The 25,046-nt window shown below is 26.2% G+C and overlaps 1 protein-coding gene across 1 annotated transcript; it reads left to right on the plus strand.

Moving 5' to 3' along the window:
• Window positions 1-19: 19 nt before the first annotated feature.
• On the plus strand, window positions 20-25,046 carry LOC129971153 (RAD50-interacting protein 1-like). The gene is made up of 14 exons (XM_056084654.1): window positions 20-399; window positions 2,805-3,043; window positions 4,449-4,622; window positions 7,347-7,481; window positions 8,549-8,693; window positions 9,700-9,813; window positions 10,760-10,982; window positions 17,219-17,356; window positions 17,776-17,975; window positions 18,775-18,835; window positions 19,510-19,702; window positions 21,238-21,418; window positions 22,562-22,680; window positions 24,757-25,046. The coding sequence occupies exons 1-14, from the start codon at window positions 262-264 to the stop codon at window positions 24,938-24,940; spliced, it is 2,244 nt and encodes a 747-aa protein (XP_055940629.1). The 5' UTR covers window positions 20-261; the 3' UTR covers window positions 24,941-25,046.

Here is a 25,046-nt window from a genome sequence, read left to right on the forward strand (position 1 = left end):
GTCCAAAACCTTAAAAAGACGTCACGTGACCAACTATAAAAAAAAAATTCGATACTTTTTTCCATATTGTCATGTTAGAATAATATTTTGAATGTATCACGAAAAAATTTGTTTAACAAAATTATGAGGTGGATACCATCATGGGTTTTCAAATAAAAAACAATGAGAATTCCATGACATTATGGCAAGTCATTTTTTTTCCTTTGATAAACGTACTCATGTTTGTAACTGAGGAATGTGAAATGAAAGAAAAATGTAAACATGGATTCTCCGGACGTATCATCGATGGATGTGATTGAGTTTTTTAATGCAGAATTTGGGACGGAACTGCCAGATAAAAACAAATTACAAGAAGTTCTCAATCGTATTACTAAATATGAAGAAGAACTTGAACATGAGGTTGTTATGGTTTTCAAAATTTTTATCATTTATTTCTATCTATTTCGTTTCGTTTCATTAATTTGTTGCTGTTTTTGCATTTAAAATACTTTATTTTATGAAATAATTTGTCGTTTTCCTAAAATATTATTAGAAAATATCTCTTGAAGCACAGCTTTTTCATTAATTTATACCATGTCATGCCAAACAATACAAAATTCGACAAATATCAACTAAAGAATATAGTTAGGTTAACATATTTAGCATATAAGTGAGTAGTTTTGTTACTAAGGTAAACAAATAAACACAATAAAGATTTTTCGCCAGTATCTGCCAAGTCTTCTCAGATATTAAAAAACTCGCCGAATATTAATTGCAGAATAGAGTTAGCTTAGATATTCGGCAATTTTTCACATATAGAAAATTACAATTTTGTATTTGTGTCGTATTTTTTTAGTTTAGCCTCAATACATTTCATGAAAGCATTGAAAAGAATCTTTTTTTTCCTTCGTATTTTTATTATTGAATTTTTTCGGAATTATTTTGGTGCTTTGGTAAAATCAAAAAGCACAATGTAGATTTTTCACTAAATTTTACCAAAATATTAACTAATGAATTTATTGAGTTAAAAACATTACAATTTGGTGATTGTAATGTATTCTTTAGTTTAGTCATTGCTATAAAAAATTATTCTTCTATTTTTCTCTTTATTTTTATAATCTGCATTCAGGTGTGTGTAGTCTTTGCTGCAACAGAGGGCCGCAGCAAAGACTACACGTAAGTATGTAGGGATGTCATATGTTAATAGTCCTTGAAGTATAATAGAACCATCACTAATTTTTCAATTCTTAATTAAATTTTCATATATCTACAATGTATCAAGTTTAAATCTTTTAATGCATTTTAAATATTAATTACATTTTTAAAAAAGTATTTTTATATTTAGATCCTATTGAGGGTTAAACATATATACCAATATACATTGTATGTAAAAGAGTGGAAGGACCACAATAATTTCTCACATGTAGACAGACAACTCTGCTGGTTGCCATAGAATCTGATATGTTTGTTCAATAGAGTAAATCAAAACAACATCTTTCATTTTGATACCTAATCATGTGTAAAATTACATCATAGTTGTCATTTCCATTCATACCTAATCATGTGTAAAATTGCATCATAGTTGTCATATCCATTCATACCTTATCATGCTCCATTTAAAAAAAAAAACTTTTATATTTAGATCCTATTGAGGGTTAAACATATATACCAAGATACATTGTATGTAAAAGAGTGGAAGGACCACAATAATTTCTCACATGTAGACAGACAACTCTGCTGGTTGCCATAGAATCTGATATGTTTGTTTGTTTAATAGAGTAAATCAAAACAATATCTTTCATTTTGATACCTTATCAAGTGTAAAATTGCATCACAGTTGTCATTTCCATGCTAAAACATTTTATTTTTATTAATTTTTCCCCTTTGATCTATTTAATTGTTAATAATAAAATTTTGGTATAAATTTCTTACTCGTTTAGTACTATTGTTCATTTTTATGCCTTTCAGCATCGGTTACCCATTCATCAGATATACTTCTTACAGATATATTGCATGTAACAAGTATCAACAAATTATTGACAAACAAATATTTTGAAAGAAGTTTAATTAGAATGAAAATTTTCAAATATTATTTAATAGACATTTGTTATTCATTAAATAGATAAGTGAAATAATTTTATTTAAAAAAATAACACAATACAATTTTGTTGATCAGACAAATTAATGTTATTTGTTAGACATTTAATATTTTTTTTCATTATATAGTGCACACTTTTACTTTTTTTGAGTCACCATTGCTCAGTTTAATATTATAACAAACTCCCATATGCATTTTTGTGATGAAGGACAACTCCTGTGTTTTTGTATTTATGCTGAAGCAAGATTCTGTTTTTTCTTTTTACCATGCCAAAAGTTTTTTCATTACCATCCAGCATTGCTGTGAGTGAGGATTCAGGAAGAGGATATTTTTAGTATTTGTAAATTTTGGCCCATATTCATTTTTTCTATCTAAGGTTTATCCATAGTTTTTCGTTATATATCTCTAACTCTGTAGTTTTTATGTAATTTCCACAGCACATATTGAAATTCTGTAGTTATTGGAGGGTATACATTGTAAGCTGTTAAGCATTTTGAAATATTCTAATTAAAAATGCATAATATTTTGACTTTTTAAAGTGTTGTAAACAATATTAAAGTGCATATTGGACTCTTGAATATATACATGATATTAATTTATTTTATGGGTGAATTTTTACTATAACAAAATGGTAACTCCATTCTTTAAAATATAATAACCAAATTTTAGCATATTATGATTGAGCTGATTCTTTTTGATAGAATTGTTTTAATATTTTATCTTGTAGGTCAATCCACAAAATGCAGATCCTGCACATGTCAATAGTTTTATCAAGAATGCTGAAAATGCAGTTGACAGAGTTAGAGATCTGTCCGAAAAATGTGAACAATTGAGGATTTCAGCAGAATCTGAACTGGTCAACATGCAACCCATCAGAGAGCATTTTTCTTCAAAAGTTAAAGAATTAAAGGAAGCTGAAGCTCTTTATGGTTATTTTCAATGGATTTTGAAAGTGGAAATGGAAAAGTTTGTGTTATTTTTTTCTCTTTTAATTACTAGAATCAATTTTAAGAACTTATTTTCTAAAGTTGTTTTCATTGTATATAACATGGATCAAAATAATAAATATTTGTAAGAAGCATGCATTATTTTTTATTTAAGAAGTTACATGTTATATTTAAATTTGTTTTATGTTATTTTTTTAGCAGGATATAAGTTTCTTTATTACACTAATATGTTTTTAATTATATCATTTTTAGACTAAGTTAAGTATTGAAGTAATGAAAAAATATTCAAATGAAAATATTGATACAATACTCATGTGCTGCATTTTATTTATTATTCAATGAAATGGCTGATTACTCTCACCATTGTATGATTAATTAATAAGAGTATCATCATTATTCTTTAATTCAGTTAGAAATTTTAGGACAGTTAATTAATAAATAACTATACAATATAAATAAATTTTAGTATTTGTATATACATATAAGATTTGTTGGATACTTGCTTATCAATTATTTTTCCAAAACATTTTGTAATTTAAACAATAAGCATATGGTATGAAAATACACACTACAGTTAAAAATTGTGTTCTTAATTCCATTCAAAGTAGTACGTGTGAATCTAAACCAATCAGTTTGTTCTTATGTAGAATTGTAATTGCTTTATAAAAAAATTAAGCAGTGAAATGGACTTTGATTCTAGGTCCAATTGCAGAATATTGATTTTTAGCCTTGAATAGTTGAAGTTTCAATGCTTGATTGCCCTAAAGGTTTATTACACACACAGACATAATGCTGATTAATTTTAATTTAGTTATTTATTTTGCTTACACAAAAAATTTATTTTCTTTTTTGAAAATGATGTTACTTGGGAATTATGTTACTTTATAAATCCACTAGGATTTTTAAAAAAAATGGAAATAGATATGGTGCTGTCATTTGCTGTCTAGATTAGCTTTTAAAAATGCTTTTTTTCTTCTAATAAATCATTAATAGACGACTACAAAGCTAAGGGGAAAAGGATAAAAAAATGTATTAAAAAATATTTTATTCCCTCCTTTTCTGAAAAGTGTTTCTACTGCTATAGTAGGAAATTTTAAAGAGGATCTATTTAACTATTTGATGCATTTTCAATCTGATCACAGTTTAAAACTGCAGAATTTACTCCCAAAGCAACCTTTCGTAACTTTAAAATGGGACACTAATGTAACTAAACTAAAATATCCTTGATTTTTCATTCTAACTTTAATCATGCTGCTTATCAGTATAAAGTTACATATGTGAATCTAAACTAATAATTTTTAAATCATTAAAATAAGGACTTCTTTTTTTTTGTAATTTTTTATTTTATACCTTTTAAAATATTATCTTTTATTTTGATAATATTAAAATTTTATTTAGATCAATTAAAAATTCTTCTATTTCAGTGAAGTCATGGAAGAATCTTTGAAAAGTAACCAAGCAAATCAAATCCTTGAAACATATTCAAAATTTAAAGATTACTGGGAGCAAGTAAGAACTTCTGGTTGTAAAAATCTAGTCACATATGTGACGAAAACAATGATATATTGGCATGATGTTTTAAGGGAGAAATTTGGAAGGTATGTGCATTTTTCTGTTAGAATATTGTATAAATAGCTATTGAGCATTTAATATTTTTTTCTTTGTCATAATTTACAACTTATTAATAACAATAAATATGCCTAAGAAGTTTATAAATCCAGCTTTGTATAATTTTTTAAAAATATTTTTATAAAATAATGAATTTATTTATAGCCTGTAAATTGAGTTTTTCATTGTAGTTAGTATTGAAATTTTAAATAATTAGTATTCATGCCTTACCACTATTATTCATGTATATATAAAATCTCAAATATTAAATTAATCGGAAAGATATGTAATGGAATGATTCAAGAGTACAATATTCAAAATAAGTTTCAGATTTTAAATAAATAGTAATAGTAATGAAATTTATATTACTCTGCATTCATATTCCAGAGCTCCACATTTTCCCTTTTTTTTATAATATTTTTGCTAGTCCTCTCAGATTTACAAATAATTTTTCCCTGAATAAGGAACTTCTCACTATTTGCATTTTCTGTGATTTGCATCAATATTCGAATCCTTTGAAAAGTGAAAGAACAGTAATACTGCTGTTAATTTTTTATGAACCATTCAGTTTTTGACTATATTTATAAAAATGGTAAATATTATCTCACTGTATACATTTCTCGGTGCTTATTCATGCTTGAAATAAAAATTTTGGTAATGGGTTTGATATTAAAACCGTCAGTGTGTTACATTTTTGCAGCTGCATTGAAGTCAATACTTCGCTTAGCTAAGTAATGGAGTTTCAAAATATTATTAGAAATGTTTTGGAAACGGTATGTCATATCATCAAAAAGTGTATTCAGTAATATGAAAGAAAACAACAAAGTTTAAAGAGAATAGGTTCCAAACAGAAAATTAATTGACCACACAAATAGGTTTATCTGTTGCCAGATAAGTAATCGTAATAACTTACCTATGGAAACTGATGTTCATATATCTTTTAAAACAATTATATTACAAAAATGGTCTTTGTGTTACCTGAAGACACACACACACACACACAAATATCTTTTTAATGATATCAGTTTCATTTCCATACAATTTTCCCCTTAATTTTAACAATACTTTTTAATTCAGTTTAATACATTATCTTTAACAATATTATTAAATGTTATGATATAATTCAAGATCATCCATCAAAATATTTAATTTTGTACTTTTGCTATCATTAATACTATAGCAGGATTTTCATTTCTGCATTTATTTCTTAATAATACACTTTTTAACTTGCAGTAAATTGAGTCATTGAATTCAAGCTTTCCAGTCACATCAAATAACAAGGTGCTATATTTTATGATGCATTCCATATTAATCATTAATAAATTTAAGAATCAGTAATCTGGGTAAACAAGCTTGTCACCAGAGATGGCTAATTATCATATATTTAATTATGTTATATTTCATATATTTATTATAAAAATATCAGAAATTTGTCTAAGTTAAAAATATTATTATTATAAATATTTATAACATTAAACTTTATAAAGTATTTATTACAATAGTAATTTATTAATCTATACAAAGCATGCTTAAAATTTTCTTTCAAAATTATAAAGATGATGTAGAAGAAATTAAAATTATTATATTTTGCTATGGAATGTATGTTTTTAAATGTAGTATTAAGATTGTAAAGGGAAATGTTGTCAGCAGTCGATAGAAAAAGAAAAAGAAATGCTCCTGTTGTTGTTTTTTTTAATAGGCAGAAGAGAATTTACTTTTAACTTTCAGCTTTATTCTTCTTTATAATTAAGTAAAATGCTCAATTTTTTACTAGCTTTTTGATTTTTAATATTCTTAAAAAGGCAGTACTAGAACGATACATTCACCATAGCTAGGTAGAAGAAAAAAATTGAAATTGCTTGGAAATATTTAGAGCTTGAGAAGATTATTTTGCTAAAATCCAGCTGCTCAAACATTAATTTAACCATTCAGTTTCCATGTGGTATTGTAGCTTTACACTAGATAGTTCAAATTACAGAAATTGAACCCAGAGAAGTGTTGAAAGACTAGAAAGATGTAGAGATGCTTGAATTCAGTAGATTAGGGAAAAATTATTTTAAGAATAATGATAAACTTCATTTATTTTATATGTATTTCTTTTTAATATATTGTGAAACTCAGATGCCACTTTATGCCTAAAAGATGAATATGATTTTAAAACATTGTCATATTAATTTGTAAAGTACAATATTAAGGGAGCAGTTTGATCATCTTTTATTGTATTTATTTGAAAGAAAAAAAAGTAGCATTTATTTTTCATATTTGTGAATTTTAAAACATGTTACCATATTGTTAATCATCAAAAATAAGAATGTTTTTTCTTGCTTGAGTTAAATTGTTTCTATTCTTTATAATCTATAAACTGTTCTCTCTTATTTGTACTTTGAAAGTTTAACTAACTTAGGGATAACTGAAGATGGAATCATTCATAATTTCTTTTTACTTAGGTTGTGGATGAAATTTTGTTTTCTATTTATTTATTTAAAAAGTGAAAAAAGTAAACCCATTAGGAAACATTAATATATTATATAATTAGAAAACATTAAATCTAAAATTTTGTGTAAGTATTTAAATAGGAGAAAATGGTAATTCCAACATTCTATTTCTTTTCTGGCGATTTTGATGTCATCTTTAAAAATAGAGAAAGTCTTTTAAAAGTTATTTTTCATTCTTGTACTGTATATTTATAAATACATTTTTTGTTTAATTTGTAGTGAATTTCAAAAGATTCTTGGAAATCTATATTGGCCTGTTTCTTCTACAAATTTAACTGTTTTACCAAGCCAGTCTAGTGATGCTTTAATGAAATTCAATCAGCTTTTCCTGTCGCTGTGTAAAATAGCACTTCCGTATCCTTTTTTAAAATCACTTTGTAGTTCAAATTTATGTAAGTTGACCACAAAAGATATTTTATTAATAAGGTTTCTTATAATAATATGGGAAGAAAAAGCAAACTGATCGATTTGTTGCTTGAAATTACAGTATCTTATTCGTTTTTTCTTTTTCAGCAAAATTCCTTTTTTAATTATAAATTAAATCTTGTTTAAAAAATATATAGTTCCAATCATCACCTTGATGTTAATTTTCTTCTATGTGATGTTGTCATTGTCTAATACCAATCCCTTTGGCTAACAAGTCAATTTTATTTTGAGTAAATTATTATCAATTTTTTCCCCCAGTTTAAAATTCTCTGAATGAGAAATTTCCTATCATTTTAAAGTAACTCATTGCAATTATTTTTTTCTTTCTTGTATGATAACATAGTCAAATTTATGATTTTATTTATTATTCATATGTTATGTGTATTTGTGAATGCATATTATTTTATTTCCTGTTATTCTTGTTAAATTGTTTACTTCTTAACAAAATTTATAGAAGAGGGGAATATTCTTAACTAGATACATAAATATTTTCTACTGCTGCAATATATTTAAATCACATTTCTTCAAGTTCCATGATCTAAAACCAACTTTTAGTCTTCTTTAAATCTGCTGAAATAGCTATATGCTTTAATCTTATATTGCATACCTTGCCTTATTGGCAACAATATACTTTTTTTTTAATCTTTTAAAAATTTATTTTGAATAATTGATTAATAAGGTTATTTATCTTCTACATTTTTGCTTTATGGTGGAAAACTTTTTAATGTTGAAATTCTATGCAATCAATAAATGTTCTTAAATTAAGTAGATTAAAAATTAAGTGAAAAACTAAAGTTTTAGACATTTGCCCACTTGTATGTATTCACAAGATTGGTTACAAAATGAAGATTTTTGCAGTGTAGAATTAAACCCCATTTCATTAGGGTCTTTATTTTAATTTTCACTTATAAATGTGAGCTTTGCCAATAATTTCAGATTAGCTTTAAAGTAATAAATGTAATTTAGTAATATAATATACCTTAACTATTTAATAGAGATACTTATATCAAAACTCAGGATATAAAAGAAGATGCTGAAGTTTCTACTCTTCTTCTTCCTCTCCAACTTATGTTACAGCCTTTACAAAAGCGATTTGTATTTCATTTCATGGGGAAGAAACCAACTAACAGACTTGATAAGGTAGGCTTTATTTTCCATTTTGTAAGTCACTATTGCTAAAATTTGTGCAAAAACTGTTTTATTTTTTAAATGGTGCATGCTTATATAGTTGTTAGCATGCATGTTATAGATTATATTATTTGTCATTATAGATATGTGTTATTTCGATTATAAATTATTAATCTTGTGCTTTAATGTTTTCATTGTTTCTTAAAAAAATGTTGATGACTTGCATCAGCTTAGCAGTCACAATTAACAAAGTCCAGAATCCCTAAATTATTGGATTTTGAAAGAAGATACTAGAAAATCTAATTCGGTTGTATTAAAAACAAAAATTGACGAACTTAGTTCTATTATTTTCATTTTCTTTTCTTTAAATCAAAGTATGTGACTATAATCGATTCTTGTATTAGGTATTAGCAATACATATCTTTTTTAAACTAGAGTGGATATAAAATCTAAAAACTAGAAAATAGTAAATATCAAAAATCTGAAGATGAAATAAAAATAGTAAAAAACTGATGCTCAGAAAACAATTGGAGATGGCTCTCATGCCACAATGGATATCATAAGAAAGAAAGAAAACATTTTTTATTCATTATATAAAGATTAAAATGCATTATTAAATGTATTACAATTTCAATTCATTTAAAGCCTTTCTATAAATAATATTTTTCTTTTTGATATTCTGATAAAAGTATTTATAAAAAAAAATTATATTCTGTATTATCTTTAAAAATCTGATAGACTGACTAATTTAAATTAAATGTGCTTAATTAAAATTGGTCATGGAATGGTTAACTTTATTTACCATCTAAGAATTCAAAATTAAACTTTTGTCTTTTCAAATGACATATATATATATATATATATATATATATATATATATATATATATATATATATATATATATATATATATATATACACACTACTGAGCTACAATAAATGGAATTGAATTTTATTCGTTCTATATGTTTGTGAAATTTTATCTTATGTAATTGTAATGCAATTTATTCTAATTTCAGCCAGAGTGGTACATGACTCAAATACTCACCTGGATTGCAGATCATACTCCATTTTTAGAGAAGACAGTAGAGCCCTTATTAGAAAAGGAAAAACTTTCACGCTTCAGTGCTCGGGTAAGTTTTATTTATTTATTTATTTTTTTAAGCCAGCGAATTCAATTTTTGAACAAGTGTTTTTTTGAAAATTTATTTAATATCTTGTAAATAACAGGATTATATAAGATATCCCTTTTTTATATATATATGGTAACATAATTAATTGGTAATTCTTCAATATCTTTTTTAAAATGATGTGTATTATTTATTTTACTGTAACTAATGACACCTTAATTAAATATACTAATGGTGCTTAAAATTCTTTTAAATATTTTGTAGCAGTTTTCTTTTCTTTCTTTTTTTTTTGTATAATTATAGTTAAATTCATTTGTCAAGAAACTGACATTATTGAGCTGGAGCCAATTTTAAATTTTTGTGACTTTAACTTTATTTATTTTTTTCACCTGTGTGATTGTTTAAGTTTGTTGATGGTAATGACAGTGGTTGCTAAAATAGTAATTATATTTCTTATTTTTAATTGTTAAAACAGGTGTATTTCATTATTAGTTATTACTATTATTAGTTATTAGTTACTTGACTCAGTTTTAAAAAACTGCACTATCTCTTACGTGTTTATTTTCTAATTTTTGATTGTATTAAAATCTTATTTTGAGCAAAATTAATTTTTGTATAATCCATATTTATAAAGAATTGTCTTGTAAATATAAAATATTGCTAAACAACTTTTCTGAATTTTATGATGTAAAATTTGTATTTGGCATTTTTTTAGCATTTTCTTTGAATTATAATTTTACTTAATTTAAAATAATTCAGTAAAATGTGTATTAGGTATAACTGTAATTTACTTTATAAAACTTTTGAAAACCACCAATATTAGATTGTATAAAAATAGTTCTAATTTCATAAATGTATAATTTTTTTAAATTCGAAAATATTTTTTGCTTTCAATGTAAATAAGATTGAAAAAAGAATCAATAATTGATAATAATATTATTTTTAATAGGTACAAATGATGAGAGGATTGGTTCATTTGGCTATAACTCGTTTTAAAGCAGATCTTCCAAAATTACTTGATGATGATAAATTACTTAGCCATACAATTGATGAAATTTTGCTTTTTTCCCAAGAACTTCTAAATCAAGGCTATCCACCATCTTATCCAAATTTGATGCAAATATTATCTTCTGAACCTTGTTTCACTAGATGGCGATTATTAGAGCATCAAAGTAAGGAAATTATTTAATTTTTTCATGACAATATAGTTTTATATTCCATTAAATTATTTTTATAAAAATATAAATTAAGATGTTTTACATTAAAAATTTCTGCAATGTATATTCTTTAATATTCAAGTGCAAGTTGAATGTTATAAGCTCTGATTGTTTGTTTATTTTTAATTTTAATCATGTACAATTAAATTTTGTTTTGTTTAATTCTTTTTCTTTGTAATTTCCTTAAAATTTCATGATTATGATAATCTAAACCATAATTTTCAAATTCATGATCAAGGAACTATGGCCTAAGTCTTTGTTTGACAGAAAACCTTATACGAAGGCCTCAAATAGAGTAAAATTGCTTTTGGTATCAAACCTTAAAAATTTGGCATTTGACCTATAAGTTTTGAGAGGTTTAACTCCTTCTTATTACATCAAAACGATTTATGAATCTTATAAATAAAATGAAATCAAAAATTCTTCATATTTTGCTTTCATTAATTATTTTATTCACTGACACTAATATAATCTGAAAAGTATTATTTAATGTATTACAAATTATTTTTCGAGCTAACAGGATAGTAATATATTTTCTTCCTGACATCATTATAAAATATATTTTAATTCTTTCTGTTGAACATCATTTAGTTTTTCAAATTAGTAATTATAATTAATTATATTAAGTAATTTCTTGTAATAGAAATTATATGCTTGATTTAATCTTAATTTGATGTTTTGATTTCTTCTGTCAATATAAATCCATCCAGTTCTCCAAGTCAAAGATTAAAAAATAAATTTTCAGTTTTCTTGTTTGTATTTCTTGGACAATCATGAATACATTAAAGTTTTTCTATGATTAGAAATTCAGCTAGTTCTGTTTCGGAATCTATTTAGAATAATAGCATCGTTTTTTCTTAAAAGTTATTAATCTGTTGACGCACTTTCAATGAATCTATCAAATCTGAAGATTTGTTCTCTTCCATTTGTAATTTTTGCATAGAATCAGATGGAAAATACAGCATTTCCTAATGGGTTTAAATTTAAAAATATTAGAAAAAAACAAAGTATAGGTTAGCTCTCATACTCTTTATAAGTATGAGAACTAAGCATCTTTTTTTATTTGTGAATATTTACCAACAATAACAAACAACACACAATGGCGGTTTTCCGCACAGGCAGCGGAACCTTGTGCTTTGTTATCTCCAAGGAGCCTCAAAAGCTATTTTAACATATATCATAATGCAAAGCACTCTGATTTTTTTTTTTTTTTTTTTTTTTTTTTTGTCCTGCTTCTTCCTTTTGGTTTGGTTCACATAATTTTCTTCCTTTACTTTAAAAGAAATGAATGTATAAAAATAGCCAAATGAAATGTTGGAAGGAATAAATACAGGGTGTCCCGCAAGGTATGCAGCGTCGAATATTTACATATTCGGATAGGACACGTCAAGACGAGTGTTTTGATGTATAACATGTGGGGCCCCCGAATTTAGCGTCATAGTCTAATTAATGCGTGAAGCTTGTGTTATAAATGAATAAAATAAGAAATGAAATAATAATAAAATAAAGCAAAAATTTATGTTTATTGAGAACTTTCAATACAACATATTTTTGTAATGCCGGCCGGTCGAACAAACGATATAGCGAAGTCTGGAATCGAAATTCGCAGTTGTTTTCTGCAAAACGTGTCGCAATTTTCTTGACCTCGGTTTTCAATTACTGGTCTCAAGTCGCCCAATGTTGAGACCTGTATGTGATATATTGTGTCTTTCAAATGTCCCCATAAAAAAGTCGCATGGGTTAAGATCCGGGGAGTAAGGTGCCCACTCTACAACATTATCTGTTTTCGTAATGGAGTACTGCCCGATCAATCTATGTTGAAAATGTTCCACAAAGAGATCGAAGTTTCGTTGAGTGCCGTCAGGTCTAGCACCATTTTGCATAAACCAATAATTGTTTATCTTTCGTACGTACTTTTGATCGTCGTGCCGCCGTTAATGTCGTGGTGGCAATAATCATCTAAGGAAGCTTCCATGTTCTGCAATCGTCACATACCTCATAATTTGGAATACAAACTGTCTATTCATAATTAATGTTATTCGTGTAATTAGACTATTATGCTATTATTCGGGGACCCCACATGTTTTACATCAAAATATTTATCTTGACGTGTTCTACCAGAATCTGAAAATATTAGATGCTGCGTACCTTGTGGGACACCCTGTACTAACGGGAATACAGAGTTTTAAAAAAATCAAAAGCTGTGGCATTTAGATAGTTTCTAAGATATATGACAAAAAAAACCCCTGATATTATTAAATCAATATTATATAGTTAAAATAATAAGAAAGAAATTGATTAGTCAGACAGTCTCACCCATCTGTTAGATTTCTCCAAATTTTATTTCACAGGAAACTTATGCTCTCTAGATAAATCATCAATGATCGCCTGTCCACCTTACCATCCCATTTTGAGGGCTACCGCAAAATAAAATTGTAATACAGCCCTTGCATTTATAGACTATGTCAGTTTATAGATTATGTCAGTTTTATTCGCCAATTAATTTTGCCTCTTTGCATGCATACATAATTAGTCAGTACTCTCTGTGTTTATTGTGCAAGAATTAATTATTAAAATATTATTTCATTTGTCTTGGTGAAATGCAGTTGATTAAAGGTAATTGAAAAGCCTAAATTATTACTTGTAATTGAATGGCTAATACCTGGTCGCTGAAGGCAGTCAGTGTCTTTTGCGCTAAAAGCATAAACAGAATATTTATCAATCATTTTGCTTATCCAATGAAAACGATTTTTCTTTTCTTCTTGAATCAAAGTTGCCATTAATGAGGAGATTCCCCTCCCCCTCTCAAAAATGCCATTGTCACTCAAGGCGAGTACTTCCATTTTCAATAAAGTCAGATCACTTAAATTCATAAAAAAAATATTACTACATTTTTTTTCTAAATTAATGGAAACATAGTAAATTTGGTAAGTTATAAATGATAATTAAATATTCAAGCAAAAATTCTTTCATTGCTCTTTGTATAGTTTTCTCCAAATTGAAATCTAATGGAGAGTCATTTCGAATCTCTATTGCAAGTTGAGATAGACTGTTTTTTTTTTTTTTTCTTTTGCTTCTAAAATAGTCAAAAACTATTTTCGTAATAATATGAGTCAACTTTCTCACTTATTTATTAAAAAGAATATTATCAAAGAATTATAGACAAGTTTTCCCTAATTAAAAGAAAGAAAAAAAATCAAGTCAAGATTTTGACAAATTTTATCATTTCAGATTTCAATGAGTCCATAAAGCAGAGTTTGGGAATTATGTCTGTCTATAAGTCTGTGAACACAAAATCTCAAAAACGTCTTGAACTAGACAAATTTAAACTTGATTGCATGGTATTTACAACAAATTTGTAGATTTCTATTACATTTTGAATGAAATCCATTGACATGAAATCTGTCAGTATGGCTGTTTGAGTAGCTATTACAATAGGCTGTAAATAGCTATAACAAATAAAATCGTTATTGTTATTTATTATCTATTGTTATAATTTAGCATCAATATACTTATCAAATTCTGAATTAAATCTGTCAAAGAGTTGACCATTTGTTAGTCTGTACTTTTGCATACATGTAAATGAGATTATATAAAGACATAACGATGTAGATCAATGAAATTTGATATATGATCATGAAATTGAAACTGCATTCTGTGTTACATTTTAATTTCAGTTGGTTTAAAAAAAATACATTTAGAATGCATATTTGGGGTTTTTTTTCACTCTACTATGAAGCACAAAACTCATATGCGGGTGTCTCAAATTAAAAACCTGATGTTGACAATATTGACCAATTTTCATGATTTTATGTGGGAGGGAGGTGATACCTTTATTAAAGAACGTACTGAGAAGCTGCGGGGAAACCATTTTTGCTAGTTAAATTGAATAAGCTTCTTTTTTTTTAAACTTAAGAAAAATAAAATGATATACATATTAAGTATATATTTTTTAAATTTTGTTCCCATTTAATATAAAATTCTAATGTCTGAATACTGTTGTATCCATTACTGTCACTTCTTTCTTTTATTTTGTTTAATAAAAGAGTTTAGAATTAAAAAAAAAAATGAAGGGTGACAAAGTGTTGAATTTTTTAAGCCTTTTTAATCATATCAATATATCTAAGATAAAGAAACCTGATCAGTCCACAGCAAATATATCTATGTGTTAAAATTTGTAATTTATCTATCCTCTAAAAAATATTTCCTGTATCTTTAATTTCTGATGTGCGCAGGATCGTATTTTTCTAAAAATATATACATTCAAGATATTTTCTCAGTCTTTCTTTCTGCCTACCTATGTTTATGCTAAAGCATACTCACCAGAGCTTGGACAAATGATCTTCATAATATATAAAAACTGGACTATTTCCTTGAAGTTATAAAAAATAAAAATCGCAAAAGGACTCAATGACTCTTGTTTCAAATCAAGTGTTGTTTATAAAATCATGTTTTTTTTTGTGTGTGTGTGTGTGTGTGTGTGTGTGTGTGTGTGTGTGTGTGTGTGTGTGTGTGTGTGTGTGTGTGTGTGTGTGTGTGTGTGTGTGTGTGTGTGTGTGTGTGTGTGTGTGTGTGTGTGTGTGTGTGTGTGTGTGTGTGTGTGTGTGTGTGTGTGTGTGTGTGTGTGTGTGTGTGTGTGTGTGTGTGTGTGTGTGTGTGTGTGATGTGATGATATCTCTAAACCTAAATTAAATCTTAATTAATTTTCCTAATTTTTATCTTAATTTAACCCATATTAACTTAAATCTAAAATGTTCTCTTGTTTCTTTATTCAATTCCACCTTTTATATTTAATTAATGCTAGATGAGCTCTGTAAAAATTCTTAAATCAGGGTTCCCACACTCTGAGTAAAGGGATGAAAATCTGTCAAGATGAACAAATTCTTTTAAAAGATACCTATGTTCCCCCTTTTCTAAATGGACATGTAAAGAAATCCCTATAAAAATCTCATTGTATAAAATAGCTCGGAAAAATATTTTGCTCTTGTATTGCGCTGTGGATTGACATGCCTTGTCATTTCTTGCTTGTACATAAATTATGCCTCTCAGGATGGAATGAAATAAAGTGAAGTTTAAAAAAATTCAAAAGTTCCTTCTCTTTTTGGCCACAAAACTGCTCAAAAATATTTTTTAAATATATTGTATATAACACATATATATGTGTGTGTGTGTGTATATATATATGTTATGTTGATAAAAAGTATATTCTGTGTACAAATAAAGAGAAATAAAAATTGTAGATGCATTAATTAACATACAGGAATTGCTTCCAATTATCAAACTGTATTAGAAACAAGTATGAAGATAAAGTCAAAAGTCCAAGTAAGTTTAGTTTCTATTACTTTCTTGTCATCAATAGTTTTTTCTGGAGGGGCCTCAAAATATTTCAACGCCTGTGGCCTCATTGTCAAAATCCACCACTGACAATACAACAACAATCACTGCACATGACGTGTGAATTTCCAGCTTTTAAACTGGAGTTATATTTGACATGCTTATTTAGTAAATGTAGATGCTTTATAAATTTATCTAGCAGTATAAAGTATAATATATTGATAATATAATATGAAATATAATATATTGATAATATAATATGAAGTATAATATATTGATATGTGCTGTGTTCAATTCACATAAAAATAATCAATTGAAATTTCTATAGCATCTCTTGTGGAAATCTCACATATGAAAATTGCTAATGCTGTAATCATTCTTTCTTTCTTTCCTTTTTTTTTTTTTTTTTTTTTCCTTCTTTGCTGCTAATATGATATTTTTTAATGGTAAAATTGTGTAATATTTTAATTAAATTTAAGTAAAAATTCTTCAAAGTAGTTTGTTTTTGATACTTAACAAAATATCTTAGATGGTTCCTCGTCATTTTGAAATCTGAAGCCATAGTTTGAATACCAACTCTTATTCTGTAATGTGCTGTTTTCAAACTGCCTTATAAAGGAACTTTCATTAAATGAATTTAAAATAGTTTCCTTCCCTCCATTATTTTGTATTTATGTTTCATTAAATACTCTACAATGTTTCTGCTTTGAAAGAAAATAAAGTTCTTATGAAAAAATTACCTTAAATATATGATCATCTGACTGAAACAGTTAAATAATATTTACTTGTCTTTTAAAATAGATATTTTAAATGTTTATTGAGCTTTCAATTAAAATTTAAAATTTTGAAAATTCTAGGTGCATTGGAAAAAATGGATAAGTTTTTAAGTCTTGAAACTGCATGGAAATCTCGATATCAAGAAGAAAGTGATATTGATGATATGCATGTACCTGAAAGTGCTGAACTTTTTATTACACTTCTTCTCACTATGACTGGTAGTTATACTCTTTTTTTATATATAGGAAAGCATTTTATTGAATTATAAGTTTTTTAGAAAATGAAGGTTATATATATATATATATATAATTGAAATTTTTAATCAAAATTTTGTCCTTTGTTTTATTTATAATTTTTTAAGCACAGGTGTATTTTATTAATTTATTTACTATTTCATTATATTGCAATTTATTTTGGAAATTAATCTGATGAAATAGTACTTGTGTAGTTTTCTCCTTCTTCACATTCTGTAGTTTTGTTTTGTTTTTATTGAAATTAATTATTTTATCATTCATTTTTTTCTATATAAATTATATTGTGAAGGTTTTGAAGATCTTTTTTATTCTATCCATTTTTTAAAGCTTATAAAAAAAGGCTAATTTTTGAATCACATATTTGCATATATAATTTTTTACAGAAAGATACTGCAATGCAACTGATAAAGATTGCCAAGTTTCTTTTCTGGAATTGCAGCTAGAACTTCTTGATGATTTTCGCCTTCGATTACATCAGTTATCTCAGTGCCAAATGCAAGAAACTATCCCATTTAACTATTGTGGAATAATGAATGCTATTCATTACATAACAAGTGTTCTTGAAGAATGGAATAATTTGCCTGTAAGAGAAATAATGTTTCCTGAATGTTATTTATTTATTTTAAATGTTAATGTTAATGTTCTCCAAAAAAAAACATATATTAATTTTGTGGGGGCATTAAATCCATGTAACTGAGCTTTGTTAATAAATCATTCAATCTGATGAATATTCTTACTTATGGAATTTAATCAATATATGCAGATAAAGAAAAACAATTTCTTCTGAGATGATCATGAAACATGGAAAAGGCCAATTTGACTATTTGAAGGGTTAAGTTAGTATGTAATTTTTAAAACAGACAATATTTGATAGTATTTTATAGTCTTCTGTAGGCAGTTCATATTTGATAGTATTTTATAGTCTTCTGTAGGCAGTTCATATTTGATAGTATTTTATTGTCTTCTGTTGGCAGTTCAAGGTCACATTTTCTACCTCCTTATTGGTTGTCTGGTACCAGTAACGTGGTAGAAAATGTGACCTTGAACTACCTACAGAAAATACACAGACTATAGATATCATGTTTTTATTTATTTATTTATGTGCAAATGTATTTCCATCATGTATTTTTTTAAATCTTTTCTTATTCTAAAGTAAAAAGTATCTTATATATATATATTTCTAAAGAATATTATATATATATATATATATATATATATATATATATATATATATATATATATATATATATATATATAAGTAAGAACAGCTTATTCTGATATAATTACAGAACAATTTTATGCAAACATTTCTTTGGATGAATTTATGTTAAAATAGAAAAAATTAAAATGATATATAGTATATTTATAAACTTTCCCTTTAGTTCTTCCTGCATTTGTATTCATATAAAAAAAGAAAAAGTTTGTGTGATTCTCTTCTAAAAGGTAAGGTATACATTTATTCGAAATATTATTATTTCTAATGAATCAATAAACTTATTTTATGTCAGTGTGGTTAAGGGATCACAAATATTCTTGTTTATATTGAGTCATTCAGCTTTTATAATCTTTTTTTATTATTATTGAAAATGATTTTATATATTGCAAAATATAATTTGTGTTTTAATTTTTCAAAAAAAAAAAATACTATTTGTTAAATCTTCTATGTATATTTTTTTTAATTATAATTTGCATTAGACTTATTACAGTTTATAGATAATATCCAGTGTGTAAAATTGTCATGTTAAAATCAGCAATCTAAATAATATACCTTTTTTCTTCAAGCAAGATTAATTCATTGCATGTTATTGAATTGGAAAAATGTATAATTTGCTAAGATAATGTCTATTACACAAAATATTTTGTTTAGTTATTTAAACCATATATATAAACCAATTTCTTCCAATTTGTGATAAAAGTGTCTTCTTTAAAAATTATATTTGATTGAAAAATTAATTCTTCTTAGTAGAAAAAAAAAGTGTATGTATATCCTGGAGCAATCCTTAATATCCTCTAACTAAATTTTTTACCACATTCCTAATTCAAATGCACTTTGATGTATTTTTATCCATTGTTTACATAAATTTACACCTAATTCTCTTCTTTTTTGCTTCCTTTAGATAATGAAAAACATTTAGCTGCTATTAAGAAAAAGGAAACAAAATCATCAATGAATGCTGAAGATTTAGAGTCATCAGTTTTTGATGAAATCATTGCTTACTTTCAACATATGCAAAATGATCTGCTTCAAACGATGTGTGACAGAGTAATGCTGGATATTAAAGCAAAAAGCAGACCTTTTAGGAAAGAAAAGTATATAAATTCAGTTTATTGCATATTTTCCATTCTTATAAACATCTTTCTAAGAAAAAACATTTTTGCTGCATAATTTTCTTCTTCTTTTTTCTTTCTCATTTACAAAGTATACCACAAGGTAATAATGTAATCATTAAAAAATTCAAACCTGAAATTTTCTTGAATCCCCATATTTCAGACCTCCCTAAATCTGAAAAACACATTTATGGTATTATGTCTATCTGTGTGAACACAATGACTTGAAAATTCCTGCACATGAGAATTTTGTATTTCATAATATAATAAAGAAAACAAAATAAATATTTTGCACATCTTTTTGTTTTTTTAACTAAATGAAACCAAAATTTGGCAGAGAATACAATTTTAGCAATAAGATTTTATGCCAAATTTCATTTATTTAAGACATTGCATCTCTAATTATTGCTTTTATATACACATGCAAAAATACAGACCAACAAACGATCAACTTTTTAACAAATTTAACTCAAATTTCGATAAATGTTTACACTTATACCATTGCTAAAACGATGTATCAAATTTCATCTATTGAAATTGTATAGTTTCTGAGTTATCATTTACATGCTAATGTAAATAAAAACCGACAAACAGTCTACCCCTCCAAAGAGTAGGAAAAAGTTTAAATATAAAGATAGGTGCAATTTCGGCAAAATCGAGAAGACATATGATGAACAGCTATTTTACTACCTAAAATTGGCGACAAGAATTAAATAAAGCACACACTTTTGCCAATTTTCTTTTATTATAAATGGATCTTTCCTTAACAAAACCTTCATCAGCTGCGATATTTGGCGGGTAAAAATCTCATAACAGATTAGCAGTACTTTCCCTTTGTGCACTTTTTATACGAAAAAGTACAAAACAGTAGAATATTAAAAATGATGTTTATTCATTCATTGAAAAAGAGAGAGAGAATCAGTTAAGATTGGATAAGTTTTTAGTTGCAAGTGTGAAAAAAAGTTATCATAGAATGAAATTTTTAAAAATTGCATAAATTAAAGATTGCAACTATTCATTTTTTTTTTTGTATGTGCTGTTATAAAACATTAAATAGAAGTAAAGTTCAAAGATGTAACTTTTTTTTAAAAAAATAATAGCATGAAGACGAGCAACAATTAAGTATTTAATATTTTCTCAATTCCTCAAGATGAAAGCCTCGAATGTCATTTGATATGTGAACAAAAAAATGCAAGAAAAAAATTAGTCAAAAATTTAGAAACTGTAAAAAAAAGAAGTTCAAATATGATTAGATATGTAATGTTATGGTTAGAAATATGTAAAAATGAAAAATAAAATTAATTCGAAAGGACTAAACTGATTTTATTTTGTGCCATGTATATCCAGCATCATTTGACTTTTCATTATTTTTTAGGCTTCTTTTATGTTTTAAAGAAATTTTATATGAGTAAAGTTGTCTTGATAAATATCATTTTATTTAAAAGAATTTGAAATATCTTTTTTGTTAGAAACGTTTGAAACCAGTATAAGTTTTCTTATAATCTTTTTTTTTAAAGGTGGTTTTGCATGCCAGTTATTGAAGATAAAAAACTAATGGAGCTTTCTCTTTCTGCATATCCTATGCTGGAAGTCATTAATAACAGTTTACATAGTCTACAAGAACTTTTAGCCAAACCTCTTTTTACTAAAATGTGGCAGCAGATTGCAATGGAATTGAATATTTATATTTTTGAAGAAGTAAGAGAAAAAATTAAATCTTATTGTATTCTAGTCACCATTGGTGTTTAATTTTAAAAATCCCTTATCAGTATCTTGATATTTATAATTTTCTAAGCTATGTATTTTTAAAAGCATCAAATTGTAATACATGTTAAATCTGTGTTTTTTAATATTCTTACATCTGTTATTATTATTATTATTATTATTATTATTATTATTATTATTATATATATATGACTCTTTCATAATGGAATTAAGTACCATGACATCACAGTGTCACTAAATCCATTTTGTAATTGTGCATGGTCTTATGTAGTTCTGGAATTTTATTTTCTATTCTGCATGCAAACCCAGTTGTTTATAAATAGATTCTTTCACCATCTTCTTTCAACAATGGGAAAGAATGCACAATTAAATATTTGATGAAATAGTGAAAAAGGTTAGAAATTCATTGTACATTGCTAAAAATTATACAAAAAAAAATCAACATTTAGGAAAACATTTTATGATAGCTTAATGAGTATCATTAAAAAAAACAATATTTTTAAATTTTAAAATGGTGTACAAAATATTTTTGTGCAGTAGTATTTTCAAAAGTACTCTCCAAAAGACCCTACAATTTCATTTGATATTTAATTAATTCATTAAAAAAAATTTTAAGTCTCTCCAAGACATACAACACATATTTCAGATTTTTTTTTATGCCAAATTTGGTATCTGCAATTCGAATGGTGTGGCCTGTATAGATCAAGATCTGGAAAATTCCATGTGATGTTATACAGCCTGTCACGAGGCAAATTATTCTCTGCAACTCAAGCAAATTATTCTCTGGAATTGTGTGAGATGTAGACATTGAACATTTTTTTTTCTATTCTTTGTGTTTTCTGGATTATTTCTGGCACAAAGCATCATCTTCTATTATCCAGCATGTTAGGCTACATTCACCATACATCCATTAAACTATGCTCTTAACAATATGAACACAAAATATGCAGTACTAGGAAAACTTGTGTAAACCAATTTCTACAATATTGATTTTTTAAATCATTTATAAGTATTGTAAAATTGCTAGTGGAATTAAGAATAATTGGGTTATAATAATTACAGAGATGTCGGGACTATTTTATCAAATTATATACAAATTGATTTGTCTTTTTCTAGGTGATTCTTCAAAACAGTTTTAGCGAAGGAGGTGCTGCTCAGTTGCATTTTGATATGACTCGTAATTTATTTCCAATATTTGGAATGTATACTACAAAGCCTGAAAATTATTTTAAATTGTAAGTAAATTATGTAATGTAAACGTTTTTAACTAGGAAAAATTGGGCTTTAAATGTATTAATTGCTAAAATTTAATCTTAAAATCTTTAAATGTATCCACATTATGTTAGAATTTAAAGTTGCATTAAAAAAATGATTTTAGATAGAAGTTTTGCAATGTTACTAGAATATTATTCACATTTTTAAAAAAAATTTCAGTGAGAACTAATGTATTCTCTTTTATACTTGATACTGTGTACGATGAAAGTATTTTTCTGCTGTTTTATCTTTTATTAATTAAAATGAATTATTTGAATATTTTTCTCAAAACTTTTGCTAAAAGCTTCCTAATACTTGATTATTTCTTAGCAAAATTTGTAGTTCTATAGCATTATAAGTACAGTAATACTTACAATTTTTGCTGATCTGATAATACTAAAATATTTTATTAAAAAATAGAATGCAATGCTAAAAACAATAAGAAATGAATTTAAAATGCAAATGCAAAAAATAAATGAACATTTAATTTTTCATTTACATTTTTATACCTTTTTGAAGATTCTTCTTGGTGTATGAGAGTTTGCAAGGGGAGAAAGAAAAAAAGATACAAATATTATTGTTTGGAAAGGAAATCAGTGATGCAGTAAGGTTAGTTGATCCTTAAAGTGGGGTTAAGCAAATAAAATTAGCACCTCTGACATGGTATTATTTATTCACTTCTTTATCATATTTGATTTTAAAAGATGACAGAAATGAATTTAAGTTTTGCCTCTGTTCCTCACCTTAAAATTTCAACTTTGAGCATCTGTAATTTTTCTCCTTACCACCATCACATACCACAGAGGTGAAACCAAAAGTGACAATTCCTATATCCCATCTCGTAGAAAAATTAAATGACTAGAACACTGTGCAGATATGGGAAATATGGCTGAATCCTAAGGGTCATGACTTGCTAGTGACAACCCTTCCCATTAGAGGTCCATCTTGCCATATTACTTTGGAGAGTATCCCCACCATAACAATCAAGAAAAAAGTATTCTCTGAAGTCACTTTCAGAGTTGAATGAAATCCTCTTTAGTCCCTTAGGCAATGGAAGTCTCAATGTCCCCTCTGCAACTTTCAGAAATTTTTTTATTCATTTAAATTTATTCTCTATGTTGAGAAAAAATTGATTCTCTATGTTGAAAAAAAAGGGGGGGGGGAAAGGAAAATTTTTTTTACATAATCTAAATATTTTTTAATTATAGAAGATATTTTTTTAAAAATATTAAAGTTACATTTTTTTTAGAGTTAGTAAAGCAAGATTATCTAAAATGCACAAAAAGTAGTTAATGAGGAATATGTTTAGAGTAATTATACAATACTTGATTTTAATATTAATAAATTTGAGTATATGGCTTCTGCGAACTGCAAGATTTAATTATTCAAAAAATACAACTTGAAATCTCGGAATTTTCTAAACATAGGTCACTGCCTCTAGGCAGTCATCTATTTTGCATATTTAATAACCCAGTTTACTTCACCTAAGGAGAAACAATACCACACAGAGTGGAAAACGAAAATTAGTAATTAGGTCACATGGGCATGCTAAAAAATTTGAGGCAACTGACAAAAACTGACACAAATTTTCCTTGAAAAAAAATCAATCAATCAAAGTTAAAAAATCTGAGATATTACTGTACTTTTAAAATGAATTTTAAAAAAAAATTAGTTATGTATCGAACTGCTATTCAAACTTTAATTCCTTGCAACTCAATGGCAGAAAAATGAATCTTCTTCTCTAGTGTAAACTTCTGAATCTCTGATTTTGATTTTTTTAATTTAAGCATATCTCATTTCCTTGGGTCATAGTTACCTTTCATCCTCGAAGCTATCATGCTTATAAGATTAGAGTTGAAAATAGTGGATGGGGTGTTTTTTCTTTTAATATTTCTAAACCAAAAGAATCTGCCTTCATCTTCTGGTCTGTTGACAAGAATATCATAGTCATCAATATTAGAATATTTTCTGTGATGTTTTCTATTACGAAATTGTGTAATTAAAGACTTTAAATTGTCATTCATATATAATATGATTGATTCCATATTTCTTTGCAGGATAAAGGATTCGTGCATTTTATTGAATTTAAGTAGTGCACCAGCCATGTTGTTGAAAGAAACTTTAAAACACCAGGAAGGCTTTAATTCGAAAAACAGTGCTCTTGGGGAATTGGGTGTGCACAGTTTGTCACCATCTCAAGCATTAATAATACTCTCGCAAAGGAACCATACAAAATTATGATACTTTGGAGATCTACTAAATTAATATAATTGTATTGCATTTTGTATATAACAAGGTATAAAATATTTGTTATTTTTCTAATTAAAGTTTTAATTTAAAATTTTAA

Source organism: Argiope bruennichi, chromosome 6 (genome assembly GCF_947563725.1).
Source record: "Argiope bruennichi chromosome 6, qqArgBrue1.1, whole genome shotgun sequence".
Taxonomy (NCBI): domain Eukaryota; kingdom Metazoa; phylum Arthropoda; class Arachnida; order Araneae; family Araneidae; genus Argiope; species Argiope bruennichi.